Genomic DNA, 26,944 nt, shown 5'->3' on the forward strand with positions numbered 1-26,944 from the left:
TTTTTTTACCCTCAAAATTCTACTTGCAACACATCACAATGACATTTTTTAAAATTTTTGCAAATTTATTAAAATAATAATAAAAATAAGTAAATAAATAATCATAAACTAAGAAAACAAACAAACAAAAAAAACCTAAGAAACCTTTGGCAGCAATTACAGCCTGAAGCCTTCTTGAATATGATGCGACAAGCTTAGCGCACCTATCTTTGGGCAGTTTTGTCCATTCCTCTTTACAGCACCTCTCAGTGCTCAATCAGGTTGGATGGGGAGCATCGGTGCACAGTCTTTTTCGGATCTCTCCAGAGATGTTCAATCAGATTCAGGTCTGGTCTCTGGCTGGGCCACTCAAGGACATTCACAGAGATGTCCTGAAGCCACTCCTTTGATATGCTGGCTGTGTGCTTAGGGTCATTGTCCTGCTGAAAGATGAACCGTCACCCCAGTCTGAGGTCAAGGGCACTCTGGAGCAGGTGCTCATCCAGGATGTCTCTGTACATTGGTGCATTCATCTTTCCCCTCAATCCTGACTAGTCTCCCAGTTCCAGCCACTGAAAACAACATGATGCTGTCACCACCATGCTTCACTGTAGAGATGGTACCTGGTTTCATCCAAACATGACACCTGGCATTCACGCCAAAGAGTTCAATCTTTATCTCATCGGACCAGAGAATTTTGTTTTTCATGGTCTGAGAGTCCTTCAGGTGTGTTTTGGCAAACTCCAGATAGCATGCCATGTGCCCTTTGCTAAGAAGTGGCTTCCGTTTGGCCACTCTACTATACAGAAATACTATACAAAAAACAAACAAAAAAGAAATTTATATTTATATTTTTATATATATATAGACACACACACACACTCTGGAACAAAGATGACAGACAGTGTTTGACATAAACAGGACTCTAAATAGCAAACAGGAATCAATTGCAATGATTCCAATTGAAAATAATGGAGACGCAACCTGGACTTCTTCTGGCGTTTTTACATAAAACAAACAATAACAACGTCTATAAACACAGAGAATATATTCACGAGAGTTTTAGGCACTATACAAAGGGTTTGATGCTGTTGTCCGTGTGGAGTCTGATCAGAGTGTTTCAAATGCATTTCGTCTGTCGTAAATGTACTGACAGTACCCATAATGCACCTGGAGACAGCATGTCCACACTAAAACCTTCAAAATTAGTGCAATACTTTAAAACTAAAACATATATGTGATAGTTTCACTTTATAAAACTTCAGATGTGACGTTAATTTAAATAACCTGTCCGAAATTAGTTTGGTTAAAATTTTAACCATAAGTTAAAACTGAGTAGGGGGGCAAAGCTCTCGATTTACTGACCGATCCTCACCTATGGTCATGAGATTTGATGAGGACACACTGCCAAATTTGGAGAGCAGTGTGCGCGCCAGCCGACACAATGAAAGTTAAGTGAGCCAACTTTTTATATACGCGTTACGTGTTGTGTATCTCAGTAAAAAGTAATAATAATGCAAATAACATGCTGTTGTCATGCGGTATGCATTTTCTGAGGGCCTCTGTTCATGCCCAGTCGCCCGCAATGACAGATATATCTGTCATTTGGGGCGACTGGGCGTGAACGTCGGGCCTCTGAAAATGCATACTGCCCTCGAAAAGCATGTTATTGTATTATTATTACGTTATTGGCTCAGTTATTACATTTGCAAATAATTTTTTTTTTTTTTTTTTTACCAGGCCAATAATGTAATAAGTTATTAAGTTATTGGCCAAAAGTTATTACATCATCGGTTCAGGACTTTTATTACGTTACTGGCCAGTTATTGCGTTACTGGCCTATTACGGTTTTAAAATGGCAAATTTATTACGTTATCAGCCGTTATTACGTTATTGGCTTCTACAGACACCCCTAATAGACACAAACAGTTGTATGCAAAAGTTTGGGCACCCCTGATAATTTTCATGATTTTCCTTAATAAATCATTGGTTGTCTGGATCAGAAATTTCAGTTAAATATATCGTATAGCAGATGAACATAGTGATATTATTACAGTGAATGAAGTTTCTAGTATTTACAAAAAGTGTGCAATTATTTAAACAAAAGGCAGGTGCATAAATTTGGGCACCCTTCAATTTCAATTTCAATTTATTTCCTTTATACAGCGCAAATCACAACAGAGTTGCCTCAAGGCACTTCACACAGGTAAGGTCTAACCTTACAAACCCCCAGAGCAACAGTGGTAAGGAAAAACTCCTTCTGAGGAAGAAACCTCAAGCAGACCAGACTCAAAGGGGTGACCCTCTGCTTGGGCCATGCTACAAACATAAATTACAGAAATAATTCACAGAACAATTCACGGACGAATATACAAGAAATGCTGTTGGTGAAGAGGACAGGAGGATAGCCAACACAAACACAACTCCCATCTCTGGATGGAGCTGCACCTTAGAGAAAAAACAGAATCAGGCATCAGAAAGACAAAAAATACTGTATAATTTTCCAGCATTAATCAACAAGAAAAACAGAAGAAATACTAAGGTGATCGCCGGCCGCTAGCCCTAAGCTTCACTAAAAGACCCAGAATTTAGGTGAAGTTGAGGCCACGGCCCACTTCAATTACTAATAACATGAATTAAAAGAGTAAAAAGCGTAAAACAAAACTGCACCAGTATGCTAGCCATATGAAAGGGAAAATGTGTCTTAAGTCTGAACTTGAACGTCTCCACAGAATCTGATTGTTTTATTGATGCAGGGAGATCATTCCACAGAACAGGGGCACATTAAGAGAAAGCTCTGTGACCCGCAGACTTCTTATTCACCTTAGGGACACAAAGTAGTCCTGCACCCTGAGAACGTAAAGCCCGGGCTGGTACGTAAGGTTTAATTAGGTCAGCTAGGTAGGGAGGTGCCAGTCCATGAATAATTTTATAGGTTAGTAGCAGAACCTTAATATCTGATCTCACTGGGACAGGAAGCCAGTGAAGAGACGCCAAAATGGGTGTAATGTAGTCAAACTTTCTGCTTCGTGTCAAAAGTCTGGCTGCAGCATTCTGAACCAATTGGAGACCCCTAATGCTAGACTGCGGTAAACCAGAAAATAGAACATTGCAGTAGTCCAATCTAGAAGAGATGAACGCATGGATCAGGGTCTCAGCATCAGCCATAGACAGGATGGGACAAATCTTCGCTATATTTCGCAGGTGGAAGAAAGCAGTCCTAGTAATATTTCTAATATGGAGACCAAAGGACAATGAAGGATCAAAAATTACCCCAAGGTTCCTCACTTTGTCAGTGTGATGTATGACACACGAGCTGAGGCTGAGTGTTAACTGGTCAAATTGATGCCGATGTCTCAATGGACCAAGAACCATCATTTCAGTCTTTTCATACTTTAAAAGTAGGAAGTTTCTAGACATCCAACTTCTCACTGATGCAAGGCAATCTTCTAAGGATTTTATGTGAACGAGATTACCAGCAGTTATCGGCATATATAACTGAGTATCATCTGCATAGCAGTGAAAAGTAATCCCAAAATGCTGCAATATGTGCTCAAGGGGTGCTACATAAAGCGAGAAAAGCAGGGGGCCTAAGACAGACCCCTGAGGAACCCCAAATTTCATGTCACTAAGGTTAGAGGTAGTGTTACTGTACAAAACACAGTGAGAACGACTGGTCAAGTATGACGTCAGCCATGCAAGGGCACTCCCAGTAATCCCAAAATGATTTTCCAGCCTATCAAGTAGAATATGATGATCCACTGTATCAAATGCAGCACTGAGATCTAACAGCAACAGAACCGTAGTGGTGTCCGAATCCATTGTAAGCAGAAGATCATTCACCACTTTAGTGAGAGTCGTTTCTGTGGAATGATATTTTCTAAAAGCAGACTGCAGCGGCTCAAAGAGATTATTCACAGTAAGATAGTCTACAAGCTGCCGTGACACCACTTTTTCCAGAATTTTAGAGCAAAATTATAGATTTGATATCGGCCGATAGTTTTTCAATACACTAGGGTCAAGATTAGGTTTCTTAAGTAATGGTTTAATCACTGCATATTTGAAACGTTTAGGAACAGATCCAGAAGTTAAAGAAAGATTAATACAACCCCTGGCAAAAATTATGGAATCACCGGCCTCAGAGATGTTCATTCAGTTGTTTTAATTTTGTAGAAAAAAAGCAGATCACAGACATGACACAAAACTAAAGTCATTTCAAATGGCAACTTTCTGGCTTTAAGAAACACTATAAGAAATCAGGAAAAACAATTGTGGCAGTCAGTAACGGTTACTTTTTTAGACCAAGCAGAGGGAAAAAAATATGGAATCACTCAATTCTGAGGAATAAATTATGGAATCACCCTTTAAATTTTCATCCCCAAAACTAACACCTGCATCAAATCAGATCTGCTCGTTAGTTTGCATCTAAAAAGGAGTGATCACACCTTGGAAAGCTGTTGCACCAAGTGGACCGACATGAATCATGGCTCCAACATGAGAAATGTCAATTGAAACAAAGGAGAGGATTATCAAACTCTTAAAGAGGGTAAATCATCACGCAATGTTGCAAAAGATGTTGGTTGTTCACAGTCAGCTGTGTCTAAACTCTGGACCAAATACAAACAACATGGGAAGGTTGTTAAAGGCAAACATAGTGGTAGACCAAGGAAGACATCAAAGCGTCAAGACAGAAAACTTAAAGCAATATGTCTCAAAAATCAAAAATGCACAACAAAACAAATGAGGAACGAATGGGAGGAAACTGGAGTCAACGTCTGTGACCGAACTGTAAGAAACCGCCTAAAGGAAATGGGATTTACATACAGAAAAGCTAAACGAAAGCCATCATTAACACCTAAACAGAAAAAAATAAGGTTACAATGGGCTAAGGAAAAGCATGGACTGTGGATGACTGGATGAAAGTCATATTCAGTGATGAATCTCAAATCTGCACTGGGCAAGGTGATGATGCTGGAACTTTTGTTTGGTGCCGTTCCAATGAGATTTATAAAGATGACTGCCTGAAGAGAACATGTAAATTTCCACAGTCATTGATGATATGGGGCTGCATGTCAGGTAAAGGCTCTGGGGAGATGGCTGTCATTACATCATCAATAAATGCACAAGTTTACGTTGATAGTTTGGACACTTTTCTTATCCCATCAATTGAAAGGATGTTTGGGGATGATGAAATCATTTTTCAAGATGATAATGCATCTTGCCATAGAGCAAAAACTGTGAACATTCCTTGCAAAAAGACACATAGGGTCAATGTCATGGCCTGCAAATAGTCCGGATCTTAATCCAATTGAAAATCTTTGGTGAAAGTTGAAGAAAATGGTCCATGACAAGGCTCCAACCTGCAAAGCTGATCTGGCAACAGCAATCAGAGAAAGGTGGAGCCAGATTGATGAAGAGTACTGTTTGTCACTCATTAAGTCCAAGCCTCAGAGACTGCAAGCTGTTAAAAAAGCCAGAGGTGGTGCAACAAAATACTAGTGATGTGTTGGAGCGTTCTTTTGTTTTTCATGATTCCATAATTTTTTCCTCAGAATTGAGTGATTCCATATTTTTTCCCTCTGCTTGGTCTAAAAAAGTAACCATTACTGACTGCCACAATTTTTTTTCCTAATTTCTTATAGTGTTTCTTAAAGCCAGAAAGTTGCCATTTGAAATGACTTTAGTTTTGTGTCATGTCTGTGATCTGCTTTTTTCTACAAAATTAAACAACTGAATGAACATCCTCCGAGGCCGGTGATTCCATAATTTTTGCCAGGGGTTGTAATTTCCAACACAATCGGCCCAAGTGTGGGCCATAGGTCCTTAAACAGTTTTGTTGGTATAGGATCAAATAAACAGGTTGTGTTTTTTGTTGACGTTACACGTTTCGTCAGCATGTCTAGAGAGATACCATCAAATTCTGTAAATCTAGGTAATACCTCAGTAGTGGCGCCCACCTCAATAGCAGGGTGTAGTGGCTGGGTTAAGGCATGCTGGGATATGTTCAACCTAATGTTATCTATTTTCTTCTCAAAGTAATCCAGGAAATCTTGTGCTGTAAAAGGATTGCGAACTACAGGTGGTTGTCCATGAATAAGTGTTGCCACCGTGTTGAACAAGAACTTTGAGTTATGCTTGTTTTTGTTGTTCAAATCAGAGTAATAGGTCCACTTTGTAGCCAATAGTGCATGCTTATAGTCTAAGATAGCATCACGCCATGCAAGGTGGAATACTTCTAATTTTGAAGAACGCCATTTCCGTTCTAGACCTCTTGCTTTATGCTTGAGGTCACGCCGGTAATCATTGAACCAAGGTGACTGCGATTTGGGGGAGCGAGGTTTCAACACAGGTGGTGCAATCATGTCGAGTGTCGTTTTGATCACTGAGTTTAAACTATCCACAAGTCTGTCTACTGACTGGGTATTTGTCAAAAGTGAGGCTAAGACATCAGGCAATCTAGCTTCTAGTTCAGTCTTAGTTGAGGAGTTGATGCATCGCCGTAATGATAAATAAGGTTGTTGTTCCACTAAACACGGCAGTGAAACTGTAAATTAATGAGTGATCAGAGACCACTGATGTAAGAGGCATGATGTCAATATTCGTGACAGCAATACCACGTGCGAGAAGCAGATCGAGGGTATTTTCACTAATGTGCGCCGAATCCTGAATGCATTGCCGAAATCCTAATGCATCCACAATTTCCATAAATGATTTGATTATATGAATGTTAAAGTCACCAATGATCAGAATGTTATCTGCTCTCGTTGACAAGTTAGAAATGAACGCACCAAATTCATCTAAGAATTCAGAATATGGGCCAGGAGGCCTATATACAGTGACAAAGTAATACAGCTGATTTTTATTCTTCTGACCTTGGCAATGCGTAATATCCTGAGCGGAGCGGAGAATCAGATGCTCAAACGAGTTATATTTGTGACCCCCAACCGCTAATAAGCTAAACCTAGATTTATAAATTAGAGCTACACCCCGCCTTGCTTCACATCACGAGGGACGTGACTAAATGTATATGCTGGTGGGCGGGCCTCATTTAAGGGGAGGACAGCTGTAGGTTTAAGCCAGGTTTCACATAACCCAATCATATCTAAGTGATGATCAAAAATTAAATCATTAATCAACAATGATTTTGAGGACAGTGATCTTATGTTAATGAGACCCAGTCTAAGGACCTCAGTGGGGTTGACAGTTGAGCTGATGATTTTTATGGACACGTCTACGGGAGCAGGCCACAGTCTCAACTTGTTGAAATTCCCTCGCTGGCAGATAAACTGCACTATCACCATAGTGGATTTTCTGCACTAATTTCCCCGCTAAGCTAATGGATTCCACACCCACATTTGTCATAAGCCTTGCAGGGTCTCTAATCACCTGCTCCGTGGCCTGCTGTAGATTCCTAATGTTACCCTCCCTGTAGAGCTCCATCTATGTTTGCAGACACGATGGCGGCGCCTTCCCCAGTAGGGTGGAGGCCGTCCGGCATCAGCAGGCCACGGCAGCCCCAGAACAAAGGCCAGTTATCAATAAAGCTAAAGCCTTGCTGTCTACAAAACTGTGCCAGCCACCTATTTAATGATGTCAGCCTGCTAAACGCCTCATCAGTACCCCGGGAGGGGAGGGGACCAGAGACTATTAATCGATGCCGACACATCTTTCTGGCAAGGTCACAAGTCCTCTCTATGTCCATTTTTGTGAGCTCTGAGTGCTTCATCCTGATATCATTGGTGCCAACGTGAATAACTATGTGAATATATCTCATGTCATGTTCCTTCGTCTGTCTTCCCTTCTGCAACGTCAGCACCCTAAGATGAGATGCAATGTCGGGAGCTCTGGCCCCAGGAATACATTCAACGTCAGCCGGCGTCTGTAACCTGACTTTGTGGGTGATAGAATCCCCTATCACTAAAGTCCGGTGTTTCGGCCTGGAGACAGGAGTGGAAGTCACACGTGGACTCAGAGAATTCACATCTTGGAAATCCAAGGGGGAGGACCGATTCACAGTTCGCACTGGCGAGTGTGATCGGGGTGCCACATTCGGGCACCAAGCACTATGGGGCTTCCTCCGCCTTTCTACAGTCCGAAAGTCGTCCTCCACAGCCGGTATTTCTAAGATGATGCTAATGGGCTCGCTAGCCGGCCCAACACTAACCTCATCTGGAGTGCCCGTAACATCTAACTCCACTGCGCTAAGAAGCTGCTCTAACTTATGGACACGGCTCTCTAAGAGAGCCACCCTATCTTCCAACATCACGCAGGATTTACGGAGGGTGTAAAGTAGAATTAGTAGTGTACTTTATGCACTAAGAAATTCAAAAATGTAGCCAAGCAAACATGAGCTAGCCAATAATGGATAAGCTAACCACTCCTAAGGCTCACACAGATGCAGATAAATGAATTAAAATTCACAGCAGTTACACTGAAAAACTAACAGAAGTATTAAACAGGTAAAAAACCAGCAGCTATAAAATACACTAAACAGTTAATTAACTAACTGGAGTGTAAAAAAATGAAATGAAAAAATGACAAGGATCAGAAATAGCTAACGCAAGCTAACTGCTAGCGAAAATGCTAGCCGCTCCTAAGATTTTACACAGGAGTAAAAATTACTTAAAATTCACAGCAGTTCAACTGAAAAACGAACAGAAGTATTAAACGGTAGAAAAGAAATAGCTATAAAAAGTAACAACAGAGAGGGGAGGTGTCAACCTAGCTAGCGAAAGCTAACTGCTAGAGAATGCTAACTGCTAGCGATTCACAACAAGACTGTTGTTAAATAACTTTCAGAGTCGATACAATTAATAACCAGAAGAGTGCTAAACAAAAATAAAAGAAGCGTATACAACCGTGTGAAGTTCAGAGTGGCGTCACAGCAACAAACAATCCGTCAGAAGCAAGCTGCCAGATCTGTCATTTGACAGATCTAGCAACTTGCCAGATCTGTCAGATCAATAAAATGACAAGGGTCATTTTATTGATCTGAATACATTCAGTACTAATTATTGGAACACAAAATTGGTTTGGTAAGCTCACTGACCCTTGACCTCCTTACATAGGTGAATCCATTCATGAGAAAGGGTATTTAAGGTGGCCATTTGCAAATGTTTCCCGTCTTTGCATCTATTCTAATGAATGGCAACATGGGAGCCTCCAAACACCTCTCAAATGACCTGAAAACAAAGATTGCTCAACATCATGGTTTAGGGGAAGGAGACAAAAAGCTATCTCAGACATTTCACCAGTCAGTTTTGACTGTGAGGAATATAATGAGGAAATGGAAGACCACAGGCACAGTACTAGTTAAGGCCCGAAGTGGCAGGTCAAGAAAAATCTCAGATAAGGTGAAGCGAAGGATGGTGAGAACAGTCATAGTCAATCCACAGACCTGCTCCAAAGACCTACAACATGATCTTGCTGCAGATAGTGTCTCTGTGCATCATTCAACGACACAGCGCACTTTGCACAAAGAGATGCTGGATGATGTTGTAATGCAGAGAAAGCCTTTTCTGCATACATGCCACAAACAGAGCCACTTGAGATATGCTGAAGCACATTTGGACAAGCCAGCTTCATTTTGGAATAAGGTGCTGTGGATTGACGAAACTAAAATTGAGTTATTTGGACATAACAAGGGGCGGTATGCATGGCTGAAAAAGAACACAGCAAGAAAAACACAGTAAAATTTGGGGGTGGTTCCATCATGCTGTGTGGCTGTGTGGCCAGTGTAGGTACTGGGAATCTTGTTAAAGTTGAGGGTCACATGGATTCCAGTCAATATCAGCAGATTCTTGAGAATAATGTTCATGAATCAGTGACAACGTTGAAGTTGCGCCGGGGCTGGATCTTTCAACAAGACAACAACCCTAAACACTGCTCAAAATCTACTAAAGCATTCATGCAGAGGAACAAGTACAACGTTCTGGAATGGCCATCTCAGTCCCCAGACCTGAATGTTATTTAAAATCTGTGGTGTGATTTTAAGTGGGCTGTCCATGCTCGGAAACCAACAAACCTGAGATGTTTTGTAAAGAAGAATGGTCCAAAATACAGAATCCAGACTCTTATTGGAAGCTATTGGAAGCGTTTTGAGGCTGTTATTTCTGCAAAAGGAGGATTTACTAAATACTGATGTATTTTTTCTCTGCTGGGGTGCCCAAATTTATGCACCTGCCTAATTTTGTAAAAAAAGTCAATTCGTTGAGGTGGACAAAAGAGCTTTATCAACGAATAGCCTGCGAAGCAAGAGCGCAAAATTGGATTAACATTCCTACACTCATATTGTTATATTTAATAAAAAATAATAAGCGCACACAGGAGCTGCTGCTAATGCTGCATTCAAGTACCATCGGAAATTACATAACTTTTTTGCTGTTTCAAATTCAGCAGCTTGTGGCAAAATAATTAATCATATCCACACAAAAGATTAATTCTGGCCTATATAGGGTGCCTGAGCCCATTGAAGATGCCCCCCACACACAGATAAAAAAAAAAAAAAAAAAAAAAATCCAAGCAAACAGGCTGAGTTTGCCCTGTAATTTCCAATGATACATGAAAGCAGCAGCAGCCTCAGCGCTTAGAAATCGGCTTCTGCACTGTGTGAAAACATTCAGCTGGTCGAACGAAGTCAAATTAAACAATAACGTTACAAAGACTAAACAAATGATTAAAAAACGTCAAGAACGACAGCAAAATGAAACAGACGAATTGAGTTTTTCGTTGCCCTTCGTTCAAATTTTTCAACAGTTTAAAAATCCCGATGAAGCACCCGCTGCAGGAACGAAGCTGCGCGAAGGATAAACGATGCCAACGAAAGTCCAGATTTCTTGTTTCATCAGGGCTTCGTTGCCCTTCGTTAAGTGCCGTGTGTCTTGGCCATAAGTCAAATGGTTCTTGATAGGGCTGCAGCTATCGATTATTTTAGTAATCGAGTATTCTATCGATTATTGTGGCGATTAATCGAGTAATTGGATAAAAAGTACTTTGCGTTTGAAAACATTAACAGTCCAGGGCTCTCCCTAAGTAATGGCACAATGTCACTGCGTCATCACGGAGATAAAATTTAGTGTATCCCTTTCTGTTTTCCTGGGTAATTTATTTTTTTCACATCTTTACAAGTTTTGCATCTTTCCTGGTGTCAGGAGCTCAGCCAAAGTCAGGCCAAAGTCTTGACATTTTGCTGAAATGGCGATGGGTTGTGGCTTTCTGTTTTTTGTTTTCCCCAACTTGTAAAATTTAACCATTTTTATTTATTTATTTATGTATTAAGGTGGTGGACTGGGTCCTTGCATGAATTTCTTTTTAACACTCTCTCTGCGATTCAGCCAATGCATTTCATTTTCAGCTGGAGGTTGAACATGCAGTCTCGCTGTCACTGGTTTATTATTATTATTATATTATTATTTTATTTGAGTTCCCATGTTTGTGAAGCATTGTGTTGCCCAAAAAAGCGAAAATTAAAAAGCGAAACACTCATTGTGAGTCACACAGAAGATAGAGTGGACTTCTTCCAGAGACTGTCTGTGGCCGGGAAGGAGCTGTGTGAGGGCAGTGCTGAACTGCTGACACCGGGCAGAGAGAGGCAGCAGCAGGTGTCGTGCCAAAGTAATTATCCCCGTCACAAATTGTATCCCCTGGTGCGGGAGCGCGTATTCACTCAGTGCAGCGCTTCCAGACATTCTGCAGCTCTTTAAATGATCTCCTCCTGCTCCCAGACAAAAATAACAGCATGTTGGTTGTTAAATACATGACATTAAAAAAAAATAAGTTTCATAATCTTTTGACGACGTTTAATGCATGCGTGTCTTCACGTCGATTACACGCACAGACACAGAAATGGTGTCCAACATAAAAAAAACGCTGAAGACGTTTATTTAAAAAAGAAAATGCTGTAACCCATTTATGTATGTAAAAAACATGCTGTAAGACATTTATATAAGTTTTAAAAAATAAATAAATAAAAAACATGCTGTAACACATTTATGATCGCACCACCGTCAAGATAATTCAATGATTTTCACTCTCTTCAGTTCACTTCGTTCATTCGAGATTAAAATATGAACAGTTATAAACTGTACACTCTTGTACTTGTATGTGACTTTTTCTGTTTTAAATAAAAGATAAGCAGACAAACGTGATGTGAGTGATGGTTGTTTTGGTTTACAAGAAATAAAATTCAGCTTTTACACTGTAAAAAAAAAAAATCCAGTTTTTACAGAAAAATTCTGTCAGCTGTGGTTTCCAGGGGAATTCTGTCAAAATTACAATGAACATGTAAATGGTTTGTACATACATATTTATGTAAATTTTACAGTTTAAACCTGTAATTAAAAATATTAATCTGTAATTTGAGTCTTTTTCATTTTGAATTGGCATGGCCATGCTGATATTACACTTTTTTTTTTTTGTAAAATTTACAAATATTTTAAGTCCCTTTGGCTGCTCCAATGATTTCACTCAGGGTCACCACAGCACATGCAAGGAGGGTCTGCATGTTGATTTGGCACAAGCTGTACAGCAGAGGCCCTTCCTGCTGCAATGCCACATTACACAGTGAAATGTGGCAGGGGTGGGGTTCAAACCAGGAACCTTTGTTACTGAAACCAAGTGCACTAAACACTTGGCCACCACCCCGATATCTGTCTGTATCTTATAGATTAATAAGCACAGTAGCTTTGGGGTTAGCGCATGTTGCCTCAGAGCAAGGTCATTGCTTCGATTCCCACCTGTGGCCTTTCTGTGTGGAGTTTGCATGTTCTCCCCATGTTTGTGTGGGTTTCCTCCGGGTGCTTCAATTTCCTCCCACATTTAAAGACATGCAAGTGAGGTGAATTGGAAACTTTATACATATTCAGGTCTCCCTTGCAAAAAAGATCTTGATCTCTATGGGACTAACCTGGTTAAATAAAGTTTAAATTAAAATTACATCCTACCATCAGATATTTCAACTTCATATATACCTTAGCTCATCCACAATTACTACAGTAAATTTCAGGAAGTTTTGTCTTTATTTACTGGAGTTACATAGGGGATACATTTTCTGGCAGCCACCATCTGTCAACCTGCCAGAATTTGTATCCCCTATCTTTATAGCTGGAATTGCACCCTACCATCAGGTGTTTTATCTTCATTCATACTTTAGCTCATCCACAATTACTACAGTAAATTTCAGGAAGTTTTGTCTTTATTTCGTGGAGTTGCATAGGGGATACATTTTCTGGCAGCCACCATCTGTCAGCCTGCCAGAATTTGTATCCCCTATCTTTATAGCTGAAATTGCACCCTACCATCAGGTGTTTCATAGTGATATATACTTTAGCTCATCCACAATTACGACAGTAAATTTGAGGAAGTTTTGTCTTTATTTAGTGGAGTTGCATAGGGGATACATTTTCTGGCAGCCACCATCTGTCAGCCTGCCAGAATTTGTATCCCCTATCTTTATAGCTGAAATTGCACCCTACCATCAGGTGTTTCATAGTGATATATACTTTAGCTCATCCACAATTACGACAGTAAATTTGAGGAAGTTTTGTCTTTATTTAGTGGAGTTGCATAGGGGATACATTTTCTGGCAGCCACCATCTGTCAGCCTGCCAGAATTTGTATCCCCTATCTTTATAGCTGGTATTGCACCCTACCATCAGGTGTTTTATCTTCATTTACACTTTAGCTCATCCACAATTACGACAGTAAATTTGAGAAAGTTTTGTCTTTATTTAGTGGAGTTGCACAGGGGATACATTTTCTGGCAGCCACCATCTGTCAGCCTGCCAGAATTTGTATCTTTATAGCTGGTGTCAGATATTCCAGTAAATGCTCATTAGTTTATTCCTACATAAAAAAAAAAACAAAAAAAAAAACAGCCTGTTTTCATGCTGTCATGAACCCATAGATTACTGTACTTTTCAAAATGTCACCACAAGCTGGCATGAGACTGAGTGATAAATAAAGTTAAGGGAGGGGCTCACATTGCCCACCTCCATCCTATCCTGTACTCTGAAAATACTTTTATGCTCTGTGTTTTTGTCAATAAGAATGGCACCCTCTCTTAAAGCAATACGTTATGTTGCTGCAATTCCAGCTATATATATGGCTGCCAGAAAATGTATCCGCTATGCAACTCTACTAAATAAAGACAAAACTTCCTCAAATTTACTGTAGTAATTGTGGATGAGCTAAAGTAGAAATGAAGACAAAACACCTAGGGTGCAATTCCAGCTATAAAGACAGGGGGATGCAAATTCTGGCTGACAAAACACCTGATGGTAGGGTGTAATTTTAATTTAACCATTATTTAACCAGGTTAGTCCAATAGAGATCAAGATCTCTTTTGCAAGGGAGACCTGAATATGTATAAAGTTTCCAATTCACCTATCTTGCATGCCTTTAAATGTGGGAGGAAATTGTAGCACTCGGAGGAAACCCACACAAACATGGGGAGAACATGCAAACTCCACACAGAAAGGCCACAGGTGGGAATCAAAGCAATGACCTTCTTGCTCTGAGGCAACATGCACTAACCACAAAGCTACTGTGCTTATTAATCTATAAGATACAGACAGATATCGGGGTGGTGGCCAAGTGTTTAGTGCACTTGGTTTCAGTAACAAAGGTTCCTGGTTTGAACCCCATCCCTGCCACATTTCACTGTGTAATGTGGCATTGCAGCAGGAAGGGCCTCTGCTGTACAGCTTGTGCCAAATCAACATGCAGACCCTCCTTGCATGTGCTGTGGTGACCCTGAGTGAAATCATGGGAGCAGCCAAAGGGACTTAATATATTTGTAAATTTTACAAAAAAAAAAAAAAAAAAGAAAAAAGGTGTAATATCAGCATGGCCATGCCAATTCAACATGAAAAAGACTGTCAAAATTACAGATTAATATTTTTTAATTACAGGTTTAAAGTGTAAAATTTACATAAATATATATGTGCAAACCATTTACAAGTTCATTGTAATTTTGACAGAATTCCCCTGGAAACCACAGTGTAAAAGCTGAATTTTATTTCTTGTAAACCAAAACAACCATCACTCACATCACGTTTGTCTGCTTATCGGGTGTACAGTTTATAACTGTTCATATTTTAATCTCGAATGAACGAACTGAAGAAAGAGTGAAAATTATTGAATTATCTTGACGGTGGTGCGATCATAAAGGTCTTACAGTGTGTTTTTTTTTTTTTACATATACAAAACGGGTTACAGCGTTTTGTTTTTTAAATAAACGTCTTACAGCGTTTTCTTTTTTTTATAAACATCTTCAGCGTTTTTTATGTTGGACACCGTTTCTGTGTCTGTGCGTGTAATCGACGTGAAGACACACATGCATTAAACATCATGAAAAGATTATGAAACATATTTTTTTAATGTCATGTATTGAACAACCAACATGCTGTTATTTTTGTCTGGGAGCAGGAGGAGATCGTTTAAAGAGCTGCAGAACATCTGGAAGCGCTGCACTGAGTGAATGCGCGCTCCCGCGCCAGGGGATGCAAATTCTGACGGGGATAATTACTTTGCCACGACACCGGCCGCCGCGCGTAGAGTGGCCAGTGGACAAAACTGTGTTTTTAAAACAAACAAACAAACAAACACACTGCTTTGCTTTAAATGTACAGTAAGCTATTTCAGATGATCAGCGTGGACCGTCTTTTTCCTAAAAGGCTTTATTTCCCTCTGTTTGTCGCGTTGGAAAGCTGTAGCTTTTGTGCTAATTTGATTAGCACTTGCTCTACTTCTTCTGTTTGTTTTTCTGGGGACATTACACCACCACACACAGGCCTGGCCTATGTACTACAACGTTAAACACAGCTTCGAGGCACAGAATTTGCCTTGAACATTTTTTGTAATCGAATTACTCGACTAATCGTTTCAGCCCTAGTTCTTGATGCACAGACAGGAGCCTTGCATGTTTTCTGATTTCTCCCAGTTTTACTTGTACCTATCCAGGCTGTTGATTGGTTGAACAAAACTGATCCAGCTTCAATCAATCTGCAGGGAATTTGAAGTGTTTGTGTCAAGTCCTGAATGCATTAATGCAGAGTGCTGAAAGCAAATCTTACCAAGACTTTCACCTTCATGTATCCGGGAGAGAAACTGCAACACACGAAGTTTTGTTGCCAAGTTCCAAGTTGACTCCACAGGTCGATCAGTGACACCTGCAACAAAAATGTATTAATTTGCTTATTTCTCATACAAAACACTCAGTTTAGATTTTTTTTTTTTGCTCAGGTGCTGTAGGAAATGGCTGCCCCTCCAGTTTTACCTTTTTTTTTTTTTTTAAGCTCTTTTTCCTATCCTTTCTACCCTTCTGCTCTTCTCACAAAGACATTGTATGCTTTAAATATACATATACTTCGGTGGCTAATACCCAGATTATCAACTGTGCGCTAGTTAATGCGCGCTCCGTGATGAATAAGACTTTCATTTTGCAGGGTTTCTTGTCCACACACTTTCTGGATGTATTGTTTGTGACTGAGACTTGGATCTCTGCAGGTGAGTCCTCAGCCTTTGTTGACCTGGTTCCTTCGAACTGCTCATTCATTAATGTTCCAAGAAGCAGTGGTCGGGGTGGGTGCTATTTTCAGAGACAGTTTGGCATATAAAAGTATCGTACCTGGATGTTTTTCGTCATTTGAATTGTGCTGTTTTAAACTGGGACACCGCAACCCTGTGCTGTGCGCACTTATTTATCGCCTACCCAAGCACAACAAAGATTTTTTAAAGGATTTCTCTGGCTTGCAGCTGTTATTCCACAGTATGATCGAATCCTACTTCTGGGTGATTTTAATGTTCATGTTTGCTGTCCGTCCAAGCCTTTGGCAACTGAGTTTTTAGAATTGATTGATACCTTTAATTTTATGCAACATGTTACTGAAGCAATGCACATATTTGGTCATAGGTTAGACTTGCTTTTAACTAATAGTTTTGATGTCAGTAATGTTCAGCTTTTCGATGCAGTGTTCTCTGATCACCGTCCGGTGTTATTTAATTTTATTTTGGATAGCAGTAATAAACCCAGCGGTTCTGCATGCTATCGCCGGCAGCTGAGGCCAGAAGCGGGAGATAATTTCTCCTCCCTTTTTGTTGCCTCAAAAAACAATGTAGCTGTCACATGCCAAGACACAGAAGAAATTGCATCTACTTTTCTTTCGGCATGCAATACCATTATGAACACTATTGCTCCACTCAAAGCTATGTGCCCTAAACCCAGGCAGGAGCCCTGGTTGAATGAAACTGCGTGACAGGCCAGACATGAGTGTAGGAGGGCGGAGCGCAAATGGAAGAAAGATGGACTGACCGTCTCCTATCAAATTCTTAAAAATAGTTGGAGAAAATTCCAAAATATGGTCAGGTCTGAAAAGGCAAAATATTTTTCTAATTTAATTCCTGATAACTGGGATAAACCTCGTGTTCTTTTTAAAACTATTGGATCTTTGCTAAACCCTGACCAATCCACCACTTTGGAAGCGACTGAAGTTGTTTGTAATCGCTTTTTAAATTTCTTTTGTGATAAGGTCGCCAGTATTAGGGCTGGGATGACTGTCACTTTGGCCAGTTCAATCAGGGCTCACACCTGTTCTGCTGTGTTAGACCGGTTTGAACCTGTCATTTTCAGATCTATCAAATATTGTTAAAAATCTCAAACCTTCATTTTGTCCCTCAGACTGTATCCCCCCATGACTCTTTAAAGAGGTCTGGGGAACTATCGGCCCTGATGTTGCGTTGGTCAACAGCAGCCTTGTGACAGGAAAAGTCCTGCATTCTGTAAGCAGGCTGTAGTTGAGCCTCTTTTAAAGAAAGTGAGTCTTGATAATTCTGTTATTTCTAATTATAGGCCTATATCTAAGCTTCCTTTTATCTCAAAGATTTTGGAAAAAGCTGTTCTTGCACAACTACAAGAGTTCTTAGAAACAAACAACATTTTAGACAGTTTTCAGTCAGGTTATAAATTGTTTCACAGTACTGAGTCTGTATTTTTAAAGGTTTTCAATGACCTGCTTTTAATCACTGATTCTGGTGACTCTGCCGTTTTGGTGCTTTTGGACCTGACTGCTGCCTTCGACACAGTCGACCATGCAACCTTTTTATCCCTTCTTGAGAACTGTGTGGGTGTCAGGGGGACAGCCTTGGACTGGTTCCACTCTTACCTTACAGGCCGCTCAATTACTGTTAGGCTGGGGGAGTCCACCTCGTCCTCTGTTCCTCTGAACTGTGGAGTCCCCCCAGGGTTCTATTCTTGGGCCTGTTCTTTTCACCCTGTACCTTCTCCCTTTAGGTCAGGTGTTTAGTAAACATGGCATATCTTATCATTTTTATGCAGATGACACTCAAATCTACTTGCCTATTAAGAAGAACTCTAGTAGCCCGACACCCTTGCTTGTGTGCCTGAAAGACGTCAAGGCTTGGTTGGCTCAAAATTTTCTTAGCTTAAATGAGAACAAAACTGAGGTGATTGTGTTTGGGCCCAGTGTCGGTTCCACAGCTCGATTAGACCTGGGCCCTCTCAGTCAACACATGAAGCCCACAGCCACCAACCTTGGCGTCATTATGGACTCTGATTTTAAACTGGATAGGCAGGTCAATGCAGTTGTTAAATCCAGCTTTTATCAGCTTCGTCTTTTAACCAAAATTAAATCAATTTTATCCTTTTCAGACTTGGAGCACGTCATGCATGCTTTTATTTCTTCACGCCTGGACTACTGCAATTCACTCTTTTTCAGAATTAATCAAAATATACTTCACAGATTGCAGTTAGTCCAGAACGCTGCTGCACGCCTCTTAACTGGGAGCAAAAAACATGAACATATTACACCCATTCTTGCGTCTTTGCACTGGCTCCCTGTTAATTTTAGAATTGATTTTAAAATTTTGTTTTTAAAGCCTTAAACGGACTGGCCCCACAATATATTGTAGACCTCCTCCAAATTTACTCCCCAGCGCGTGCTCTGAGGTCTGAGGACCAGCTCCAGCTCATGGTGCCTAGGACGAGACTCAAGACCAGGGGGAACAGGGCCTTCTCTGTGGCAGGGCCCAGACTCTGGAACGCTTTGCCTCTCCACGTCCGAACAGCCCCCACAGTGGAGTGTTTTAAGTCTCGTCTGAAGACCCACTTTTATTCTCTGGCTTTTAGCTCTGCGTGAGTTGTATGGTCCTCTGTTGTCTTTTGGCCCAGTGTTTTATTTATTTATTGTTTTTATGTTTATTTATTAGTATCTGAGTTGGTTTATTGTCTTGTATAGTTTGTATAATTATTTTTCTGTGCAGCACTTTGGAAACTGTTCTGTTGTTTAAATGTGCTATATAAATAAAGTGGATTGGAAGTGGAGATATATATATATATATATATCATGGATATTTTTAACTTTTCAACACTACCAGTAGCCAGCTTTTTCAATTATTCAAGAGACAAACTTCTGGCTCTGAGAACCAAGGGACGAGCCGCGATATGACACCCTGTCCCGGCAGAGGTGAAGAGGAGACCCAGGGGCTGTAAGGCCGTACCATGACAATCGGCCCTGAATTGGGCCACATACTGGCCTCCATTTTGGAGCGGGAATTCCCACTCCTAAACGACCAATAGGAGAGCACCACATCAAAGTGAGGCTGATGTCAGCATCTCGGCCGCCGGCCAATCACAGGCTAGGACAGAGAGTCCAGTATCTGGCCCAATTCAGGGCAGGTTGTTGGGCTACGGCCTTACAGTCCCTGGGTCTCCTCTCTAATAAGGCCAGTGTCGCCGACCGAACGGACCCCCCTCAAAATCAGTCCACCCTGCCTTCACTGCACATGCTTCATTAGCCACGGTTCACGGATTATCACCTCGTTTCTGGTTAAAACTGCACTCCAGTCATCGATAGATGACTGGAGTGCAGTCATTCCTTTTCTCTCAAAAATTCTTGAAAGGGTAGTTGTAAAACAGCTAACTGATCATCTGCAGAGGAATGGTCTATTTGAAGAGTTTCAGTCAGGTTTTAGAATTCATCATAGTACAGAAACAGCATTAGTGAAGGTTACAAATGATCTTCTTATGGCCTCGGACAGTGGACTCATCTCTGTGCTTGTTCTGTTAGACCTCAGTGCTGCTTTTGATACTGTTGACCATAAAATTTTATTACAGAGATTAGAGCATGCCATAGGTATTAAAGGCACTGCGCTGCGGTGGTTTGAATCATATTTGTCTAATAGATTACAATTTGTTCATGTAAATGGGGAATCTTCTTCACAGACTAAAGTTAATTATGGAGTTCCACAAGGTTCTGTGCTAGGACCAATTTTATTCACTTTATACATGCTTCCCTTAGGCAGTATTATTAGACGGTATTGCTTAAATTTTCATTGTTACGCAGATGATACCCAGCTTTATCTATCCATGAAGCCAGAGGACACACACCAATTAGCTAAACTGCAGGATTGTCTTACAGACATAAAGACATGGATGACCTCTAATTTCCTGCTTTTAAACTCAGATAAAACTGAAGTTATTGTACTTGGCCCCACAAATCTTAGAAACATGGTGTCTAACCAGATCCTTACTCTGGATGGCAATACCCTGACCTCTAGTAATACTGTGAGAAATCTTGGAGTCATTTTTGATCAGGATATGTCATTCAAAGCGCATATTAAACAAATATGTAGGACTGCTTTTTTGCATTTACGCAATATCTCTAAAATCTTAAAGGTCTTGTCTCAGAGTGATGCTGAAAAACTAATTCATGCATTTATTTCCTCTAGGCTGGACTATTGTAATTCATTATTATCAGGTTGTCCTAAAAGTTCCCTAAAAAGCCTTCAGTTAATTCAAAATGCTGCAGCTAGAGTACTGACGGGGACTAGAAGGAGAGAGCATATCTCACCCATATTGGCCTCTCTTCATTGGCTTCCTGTTAATTCTAGAATAGAATTTAAAATTCTTCTTCTTACTTATAAGGTTTTGAATAATCAGGTCCCATCTTATCTTAGGGACCTCGTAGTACCATATCACCCCAATAGAGCGCTTCGCTCTCAGACTGCAGGCTTACTTGTAGTTCCTAGGGTTTGTAAGAGTAGAATGGGAGGCAGAGCCTTCAGCTTTCAGGCTCCTCTCCTGTGGAACCAGCTCCCAATTCAGATCAGGGAGACAGACACCCTCTCTACTTTTAAGATTAGGCTTAAAACTTTCCTTTTTGCTAAAGCTTATAGTTAGGGCTGGATCAGGTGACCCTGAACCATCCCTTAGTTATGCTGCTATAGACGTAGACTGCTGGGGGGTTCCCATGATGCACTGTTTCTTTCTCTTTTTGCTCTGTATGCACCACTCTGCATTTAATCATTAGTGATCGATCTCTGCTCCCCTCCACAGCATGTCTTTTTCCTGGTTCTCTCCCTCAGCCCCAACCAGTCCCAGCAGAAGACTGCCCCTCCCTGAGCCTGGTTCTGCTGGAGGTTTCTTCCTGTTAAAAGGGAGTTTTTCCTTCCCACTGTAGCCAAGTGCTTGCTCACAGGGGGTCGTTTTGACCGTTGGGGTTTTACATAATTATTGTATGGCCTTGCCTTACAATATAAAGCGCCTTGGGGCAACTGTTTGTTGTGATTTGGCGCTATATAAAAAAATTGATTGATTGATTGATTGATCTATCGCAGCGACAGATCTCTGAAGCTTTGTACAACAATTATTTCCACAATTCAGCATTATTTCATCATAAAAGACAGATGAAGCAATATGGGCACCATGGCTACAAGAGCTGCTAGCTGATGCGTTCACCGCGCGTTGGTCATTTCAAAGTGTCACAGAGTTTCACCTTGTTTCTGCTTAAAACTGACTTTAGAATTATTTAAGAGGTTTTGCCGGATCTGGATCTGGATCAAGATTTCACTTTATATAGGCTTTGAAGGATTACTTCAATTATTCACACCAAATCTGCACTGGATAGATATTAGAGCGTGGAAGACTCCACTGAATTTTTAGGTGATCCGGACCCAGATTCTGGATCAAGTTTTCCCATATAGGCACTGAAGGATTATTTAAAAACTCCTTCACAGATTCTCACCAAATTTACACCACACACAGATATTAGGGCCTGGAAAGCTCCACTGAATTTTGAAGGTGATCCGGATTCTGGATCAATATTTCCCATATAGGCATTGAAGGATTACTTCAAAACACTTCACAGATTCTCATCGAATTTGGACAACAGATAGATATTAGGGCATGGAAGACTCCACTGAATTTGGGAGGTGACCCAGATCCGGGATCAAGACGTCACGTTATATAGGCTTTGAAGGATTATGTCAAAATCGGACAAGCAATAGCTCTAAATTGTTGTCCGACCGGACAAGTTGTTTTCTCATTTATATCACATCTTGTTTCGCACCTCGCAAGAAAGCGTCTTCAGTTTTTCCCGCCACTCTCCACGCAGCGGACAATCGGAAAACATGATATCACAGGGTTCTCCCCAGACAATGGAACAACGGCGCCGCGCCATCAGTGTTATGACAGCGCCATCACACTCTGCCCTGCTATCAGGTAGTTTTTTTAAAATACAGCCAGGCTGTTTGTGTTGAACTGGCCGCTCACCCCCCCACCGTCGGCAGAGAGCCGAGCAGCGCTGCAGCTGAGAGAAAAACTCAAAGTCTTCCGATTAAAACGAGCTCCTTCTGCTTGTATAGCTCCAGAAATTCATTTATAGGCTTTATTTTACAGTTGAAATCCTTCATGTTTCCAAAGTTTGCTCAAATACGGTGTGAGAGTGAAGAGTCTCTCGTTCCCTCAGAGAGAGAGAGAGAGAGAGAGAAAGAGAGGAGAGAGAGAGAGAGAGAGCGAGAAGACAGAACAGAGAGAGAGGAGGAAAAAGTGTTATTAGACGCTACAGCTGTAAAAAAGCAGCAAAACAATTTTAATAAACGACCATCTTCACCACACAACCTCAGTGAAACAGTAAAGTGTGAAAAACTGATTCAGTTTTTTTTTTCATCCAGGATTCATCTTTAAAAGAGCAGATTTACTCCTTTACTTCTTCCAGAATTTTTTTTTCCATTTTTATTTTTATTATTGTTGTCTATGCACCAATGACACCAGATCAAATTATTTGTATGTGAGAACTTACTTGGCAATAAATTTGATTCTGATTTGACAATAAAATAAGTATGCAATTCCACTCAAAAATGTTGAAAAAAAAGGTAAACTGTCAACATGACAGAAAAACTCTGCACAGGTACAGTGTGTCATTTTTAAAGAAGAGAGCAAATGTTATGTCCATCAAATCTTAATGTGTTTTTAAACTTTTCAATGTCATTTATTTTCTTAACATAGACAGAAAAATACAAAAAAGAACTTTGATATTACAACATAAGTGTAATTTTTTTTGTCTATTATTTTTGCTTTCAATGCATCAATTCATGGTAATGAGTCATTCACGTCATCAAGGGAGCCATCAGAAAGGCATCCATCCCATCATTAGAGGGACAGCTGTCCTGTCATTAGGTGTGCTAACTAGAGCACCATAGTTGCTAATTAGAGCTATTGTTTAGTCACTAGCCTATAGCAGTCTGCCTCTCAGTAGGAGGGGTCTGGTTAGGTTTAAAACTCCAGCTTTTGTTGGCTTCTGTTTTATTCTTCTCTACAAGAGTCAGACAGAAGTCAGACTTCTAGAGCAAGAATTTTAGCTGAGGAAGCTTCTGCGATTTGAAGCGAAACGTCCTCGCGTCAAGCAACCCAGTCCAGTCGAAGATTCAAGCTTCTCTACTGTGGTGGGAAACATTAGATAACAAACATCGCATAGATTAACAAGCCTTTTGAAGAATATATAACAGAATGTCTTTTCTAAAACCTCCGAAACTGGGCCAGATACCAGGGAAAACACCAAACGCAAAGTATCAACCCCTGCAAGTGTAGAAGCTTTAAAGAAGAGGTATGAAGAGAAAGGAAGAGAGAGGAAGTTTGTGAGTACCTGGACACAGGCTTAACTGTGGCTGGGGCACAAGGAAGAGGACAACACAATATAATGCCATGTCTGTCTGGATTTTCCTTCAATTGCGGACCAGTAAGTCATTTTTAAATGTTGAAATAAAAGAATTTGATTTGCTTTATCAAAAAACATACTGGCAAATGATCATGCATTGAACAGTGATGAATTCAGAAAACGCACAGGAGAGAAGCAGATGCATACTGGCATTTACCAATTATTTTAATTTTTTCCCCCCAATTATGAACAATCGCAGAAGAGAAACGTTATGAGCTACGTCTTGGTTAAAAGATTAAAAGGCTAGAGGCTATGCATGCAATATGTAATAAAATTTATTTTTTGGAAATTCGTTTTTACCACCCACACAGGAGAGAAGCAATTTATGAAAAAGTGTAATTTCAGTACTTCCACAGTAGCATGCCCCCAGACACCCCTAGGTGACACGCGCCACTGGCGTATATATCGCGTGCCTTCGGCACGCTTCACGTGGCTCGCGCCTATGGCGCTCGCTTGTTTGGACAACCAGCTTTTCCTATAGGATTCAAGGATTCAAAGGAATTTTATTGTCATATGCACAGAAGAACATGTTCCCTGCACAATGAAATATGTCTACTGCACTTAACCCATCCTAATTGCCAGTAGGAGCAGAAGTCGCCATTAGGCGCCCGGGGACCAGCTCCAGATGTACATCCCTGCCTTGGTCAACAGCAGGGCTGAGCAAACCAACACCGACCCATAACAAACAACACACACAACACATAGGCCGGCCCGGTACATAAACATATATATGAAAAGCAAAACACGAGGGAAAAGGAGAAAAATAAACCCTCATAGCTGCTGCATTACACAGCGGCAATGAGGAAAAAAATCCCCATCAGCACAGAAAAAACAATAATCACACAGACAAAAACAAGGACACAGGACGACAACGGAGATTTGAAAAGGTCCAGTTTATCAGAACACTCCGGAGGCAGCCTGTTTGGCTGCCTATATAGGACAAGTAAATCGCCAGGGTTACTTGTCCTATGGGACAAGTACACTAAAAAGCTTAATGTCAATATGCCTGATATGTGTTGTCCCTTTTAAATAAATGAAATTAAATGAAACACTCTGTATTAAATAATTTGAATCATGTTAAATGAGTCAACGTTATATCAATAAAATTGTACATGCATCCAAAATGAATTGATCTAAAACTTAGTTGCTGTAGTGACACATTCCGCCAGTAGATGTAAATACTGAGCCAACGGCGCGTTGAAACATCTTGAAACGTTTCAAGTAACATTTCACACCCTGTCAAAGCGTAAAACCTAATATCCCCAAAACGAACCATTTCACTTAGAATGCGCCTGGTTATTCAGAACAGTTACTACAGTAAACAGAAGAGCAGCAGTTGCTGTAATAACGTGCGACGGTAGAGGCGATAAGATAAGTTATGGTTTGTGTTACTTACAGTTAAGCACATCTCTAATCTCGCAGAACTGCAAGTATTGCTTCTTTTTGAACAAGTCAAACGCCAGAGACAGATAATAATCCACAATCCACCGATTTACGACTCGCTCTGTCTGCAGTAAGTCAACAGCTTCGCTTGACGCCGCCATGTTCACATCCAAACGAGGCACCGAGACACGCAGGGACACATCACTGAACTCTACACTACGAGGAACACACACACACACACACACACACACACACACACACACACACACACACACACACACACACACACACACACACACACACACACACACACACACACACACACACACACACACACACACACACACACACCGGATTGGTCGTCAGATACCGGAAGTGCGCGATCCGCCATGTTGTCTCACCCAAGAGCAGAGAGTTATTTTACCTGCTGTCCAGAGATAATATGTATATGTTGCGGACATGAACGAGCGAAGCTCTTCAACATCTCACCATGTCATTTAGGTCGAGGGATGAGTATTGATAAGATTTTATCGATATCGATGCCATTATAGATTCCCTTATCAATACCTCTTGCAAATTTTCTGTGTACTACAAGTAGGCTTTACAGGTTTTCTATGTCAGCAACATTTTATTGAATTTTAAAGTAGATATATATGAAATTGGTCACTGGATCCTTGATCTCTGGACTTAAATAAATTCTACATAGTGGATCCTTGATCTCTGGACATAAATAAAAATAAAATCTGTAGTTTTTGTCAAAAGGATTTCCTTTTAGACATTAATGACATGAATGTCACTCCATACCTCTGAGCTGAGCTCAGCCGGCTGCAGGTTAGCGTCAATGTAATATACAACCTCTGGCAAAAATTATGGAATCACCGGCCTCGGAGGATGTTCATTCAGTTGTTTAATTTTGTAGAAAAAAAGCAGATCACAGACATGACACAAAACTAAAGTCATTTCAAATGGCAACTTTCTGGCTTTAAGAAACACTATAAGAAATCAGGAAAAAAAATTGTGGCAGTCAGTAACGGTTACTTTTTTAGACCAAGCAGAGGGAAAAAAATATGGGATCACTCAATTCTGAGGAAAAAATTATGGAATCATGAAAAACAAAAGAACGCTCCAACACATCACTAGTATTTTGTTGCACCACCTCTGGCTTTTATAACAGCTTGCAGTCTCTGAGGCATGGACTTAATGAGTGACAAACAGTACTCTTCATCAATCTGGCTCCAACTTTCTCTGATTGCTGTTGCCAGATCAGCTTTGCAGGTTGGAGCCTTGTCATGGACCATTTTCTTCAACTTCCACCAAAGATTTTCAATTGGATTAAGATCCGGACTATTTGCAGGCCATGACATTGACCCTATGTGTCTTTTTGCAGGGAATGTTTTCACAGTTTTTGCTCTATGGCAAGATGCGTTATCATCTTGAAAAATGATTTCATCATCCCCAAACATCCTTCCAATTGATGGGATAAGAAAAGTGTCCAAAATATCAACGTAAACTTGTGTATTTATTGATGATGTAATGACAGCCATCTCCCCAGTGCCTTTACCTGACATGCA

At 40.6% G+C, this 26,944-nt stretch overlaps 1 protein-coding gene across 1 annotated transcript in view; it reads right to left on the minus strand.

The window, feature by feature from the left end:
• The window catches only part of terfa (telomeric repeat binding factor a), a 124,821-nt gene extending 99,261 nt beyond the window's left edge, over positions 1-25,560 (minus strand). Inside the window, exons 1-2 of the mRNA XM_034188295.1 lie at positions 25,387-25,560; positions 16,053-16,148 (exon numbers count right to left, since the gene is read on the minus strand). Coding sequence (XP_034044186.1) covers positions 16,053-16,148; positions 25,387-25,534 — 244 coding nt within the window. The 5' untranslated portion in view covers positions 25,535-25,560. The remainder of the gene's footprint in view (positions 1-16,052; positions 16,149-25,386) is intronic.
• Positions 25,561-26,944: the final 1,384 nt, after the last annotated feature.

Source organism: Thalassophryne amazonica, chromosome 2, assembly GCF_902500255.1.
Source record: "Thalassophryne amazonica chromosome 2, fThaAma1.1, whole genome shotgun sequence".
NCBI classification, from domain to species: Eukaryota; Metazoa; Chordata; class Actinopteri; order Batrachoidiformes; family Batrachoididae; genus Thalassophryne; species Thalassophryne amazonica.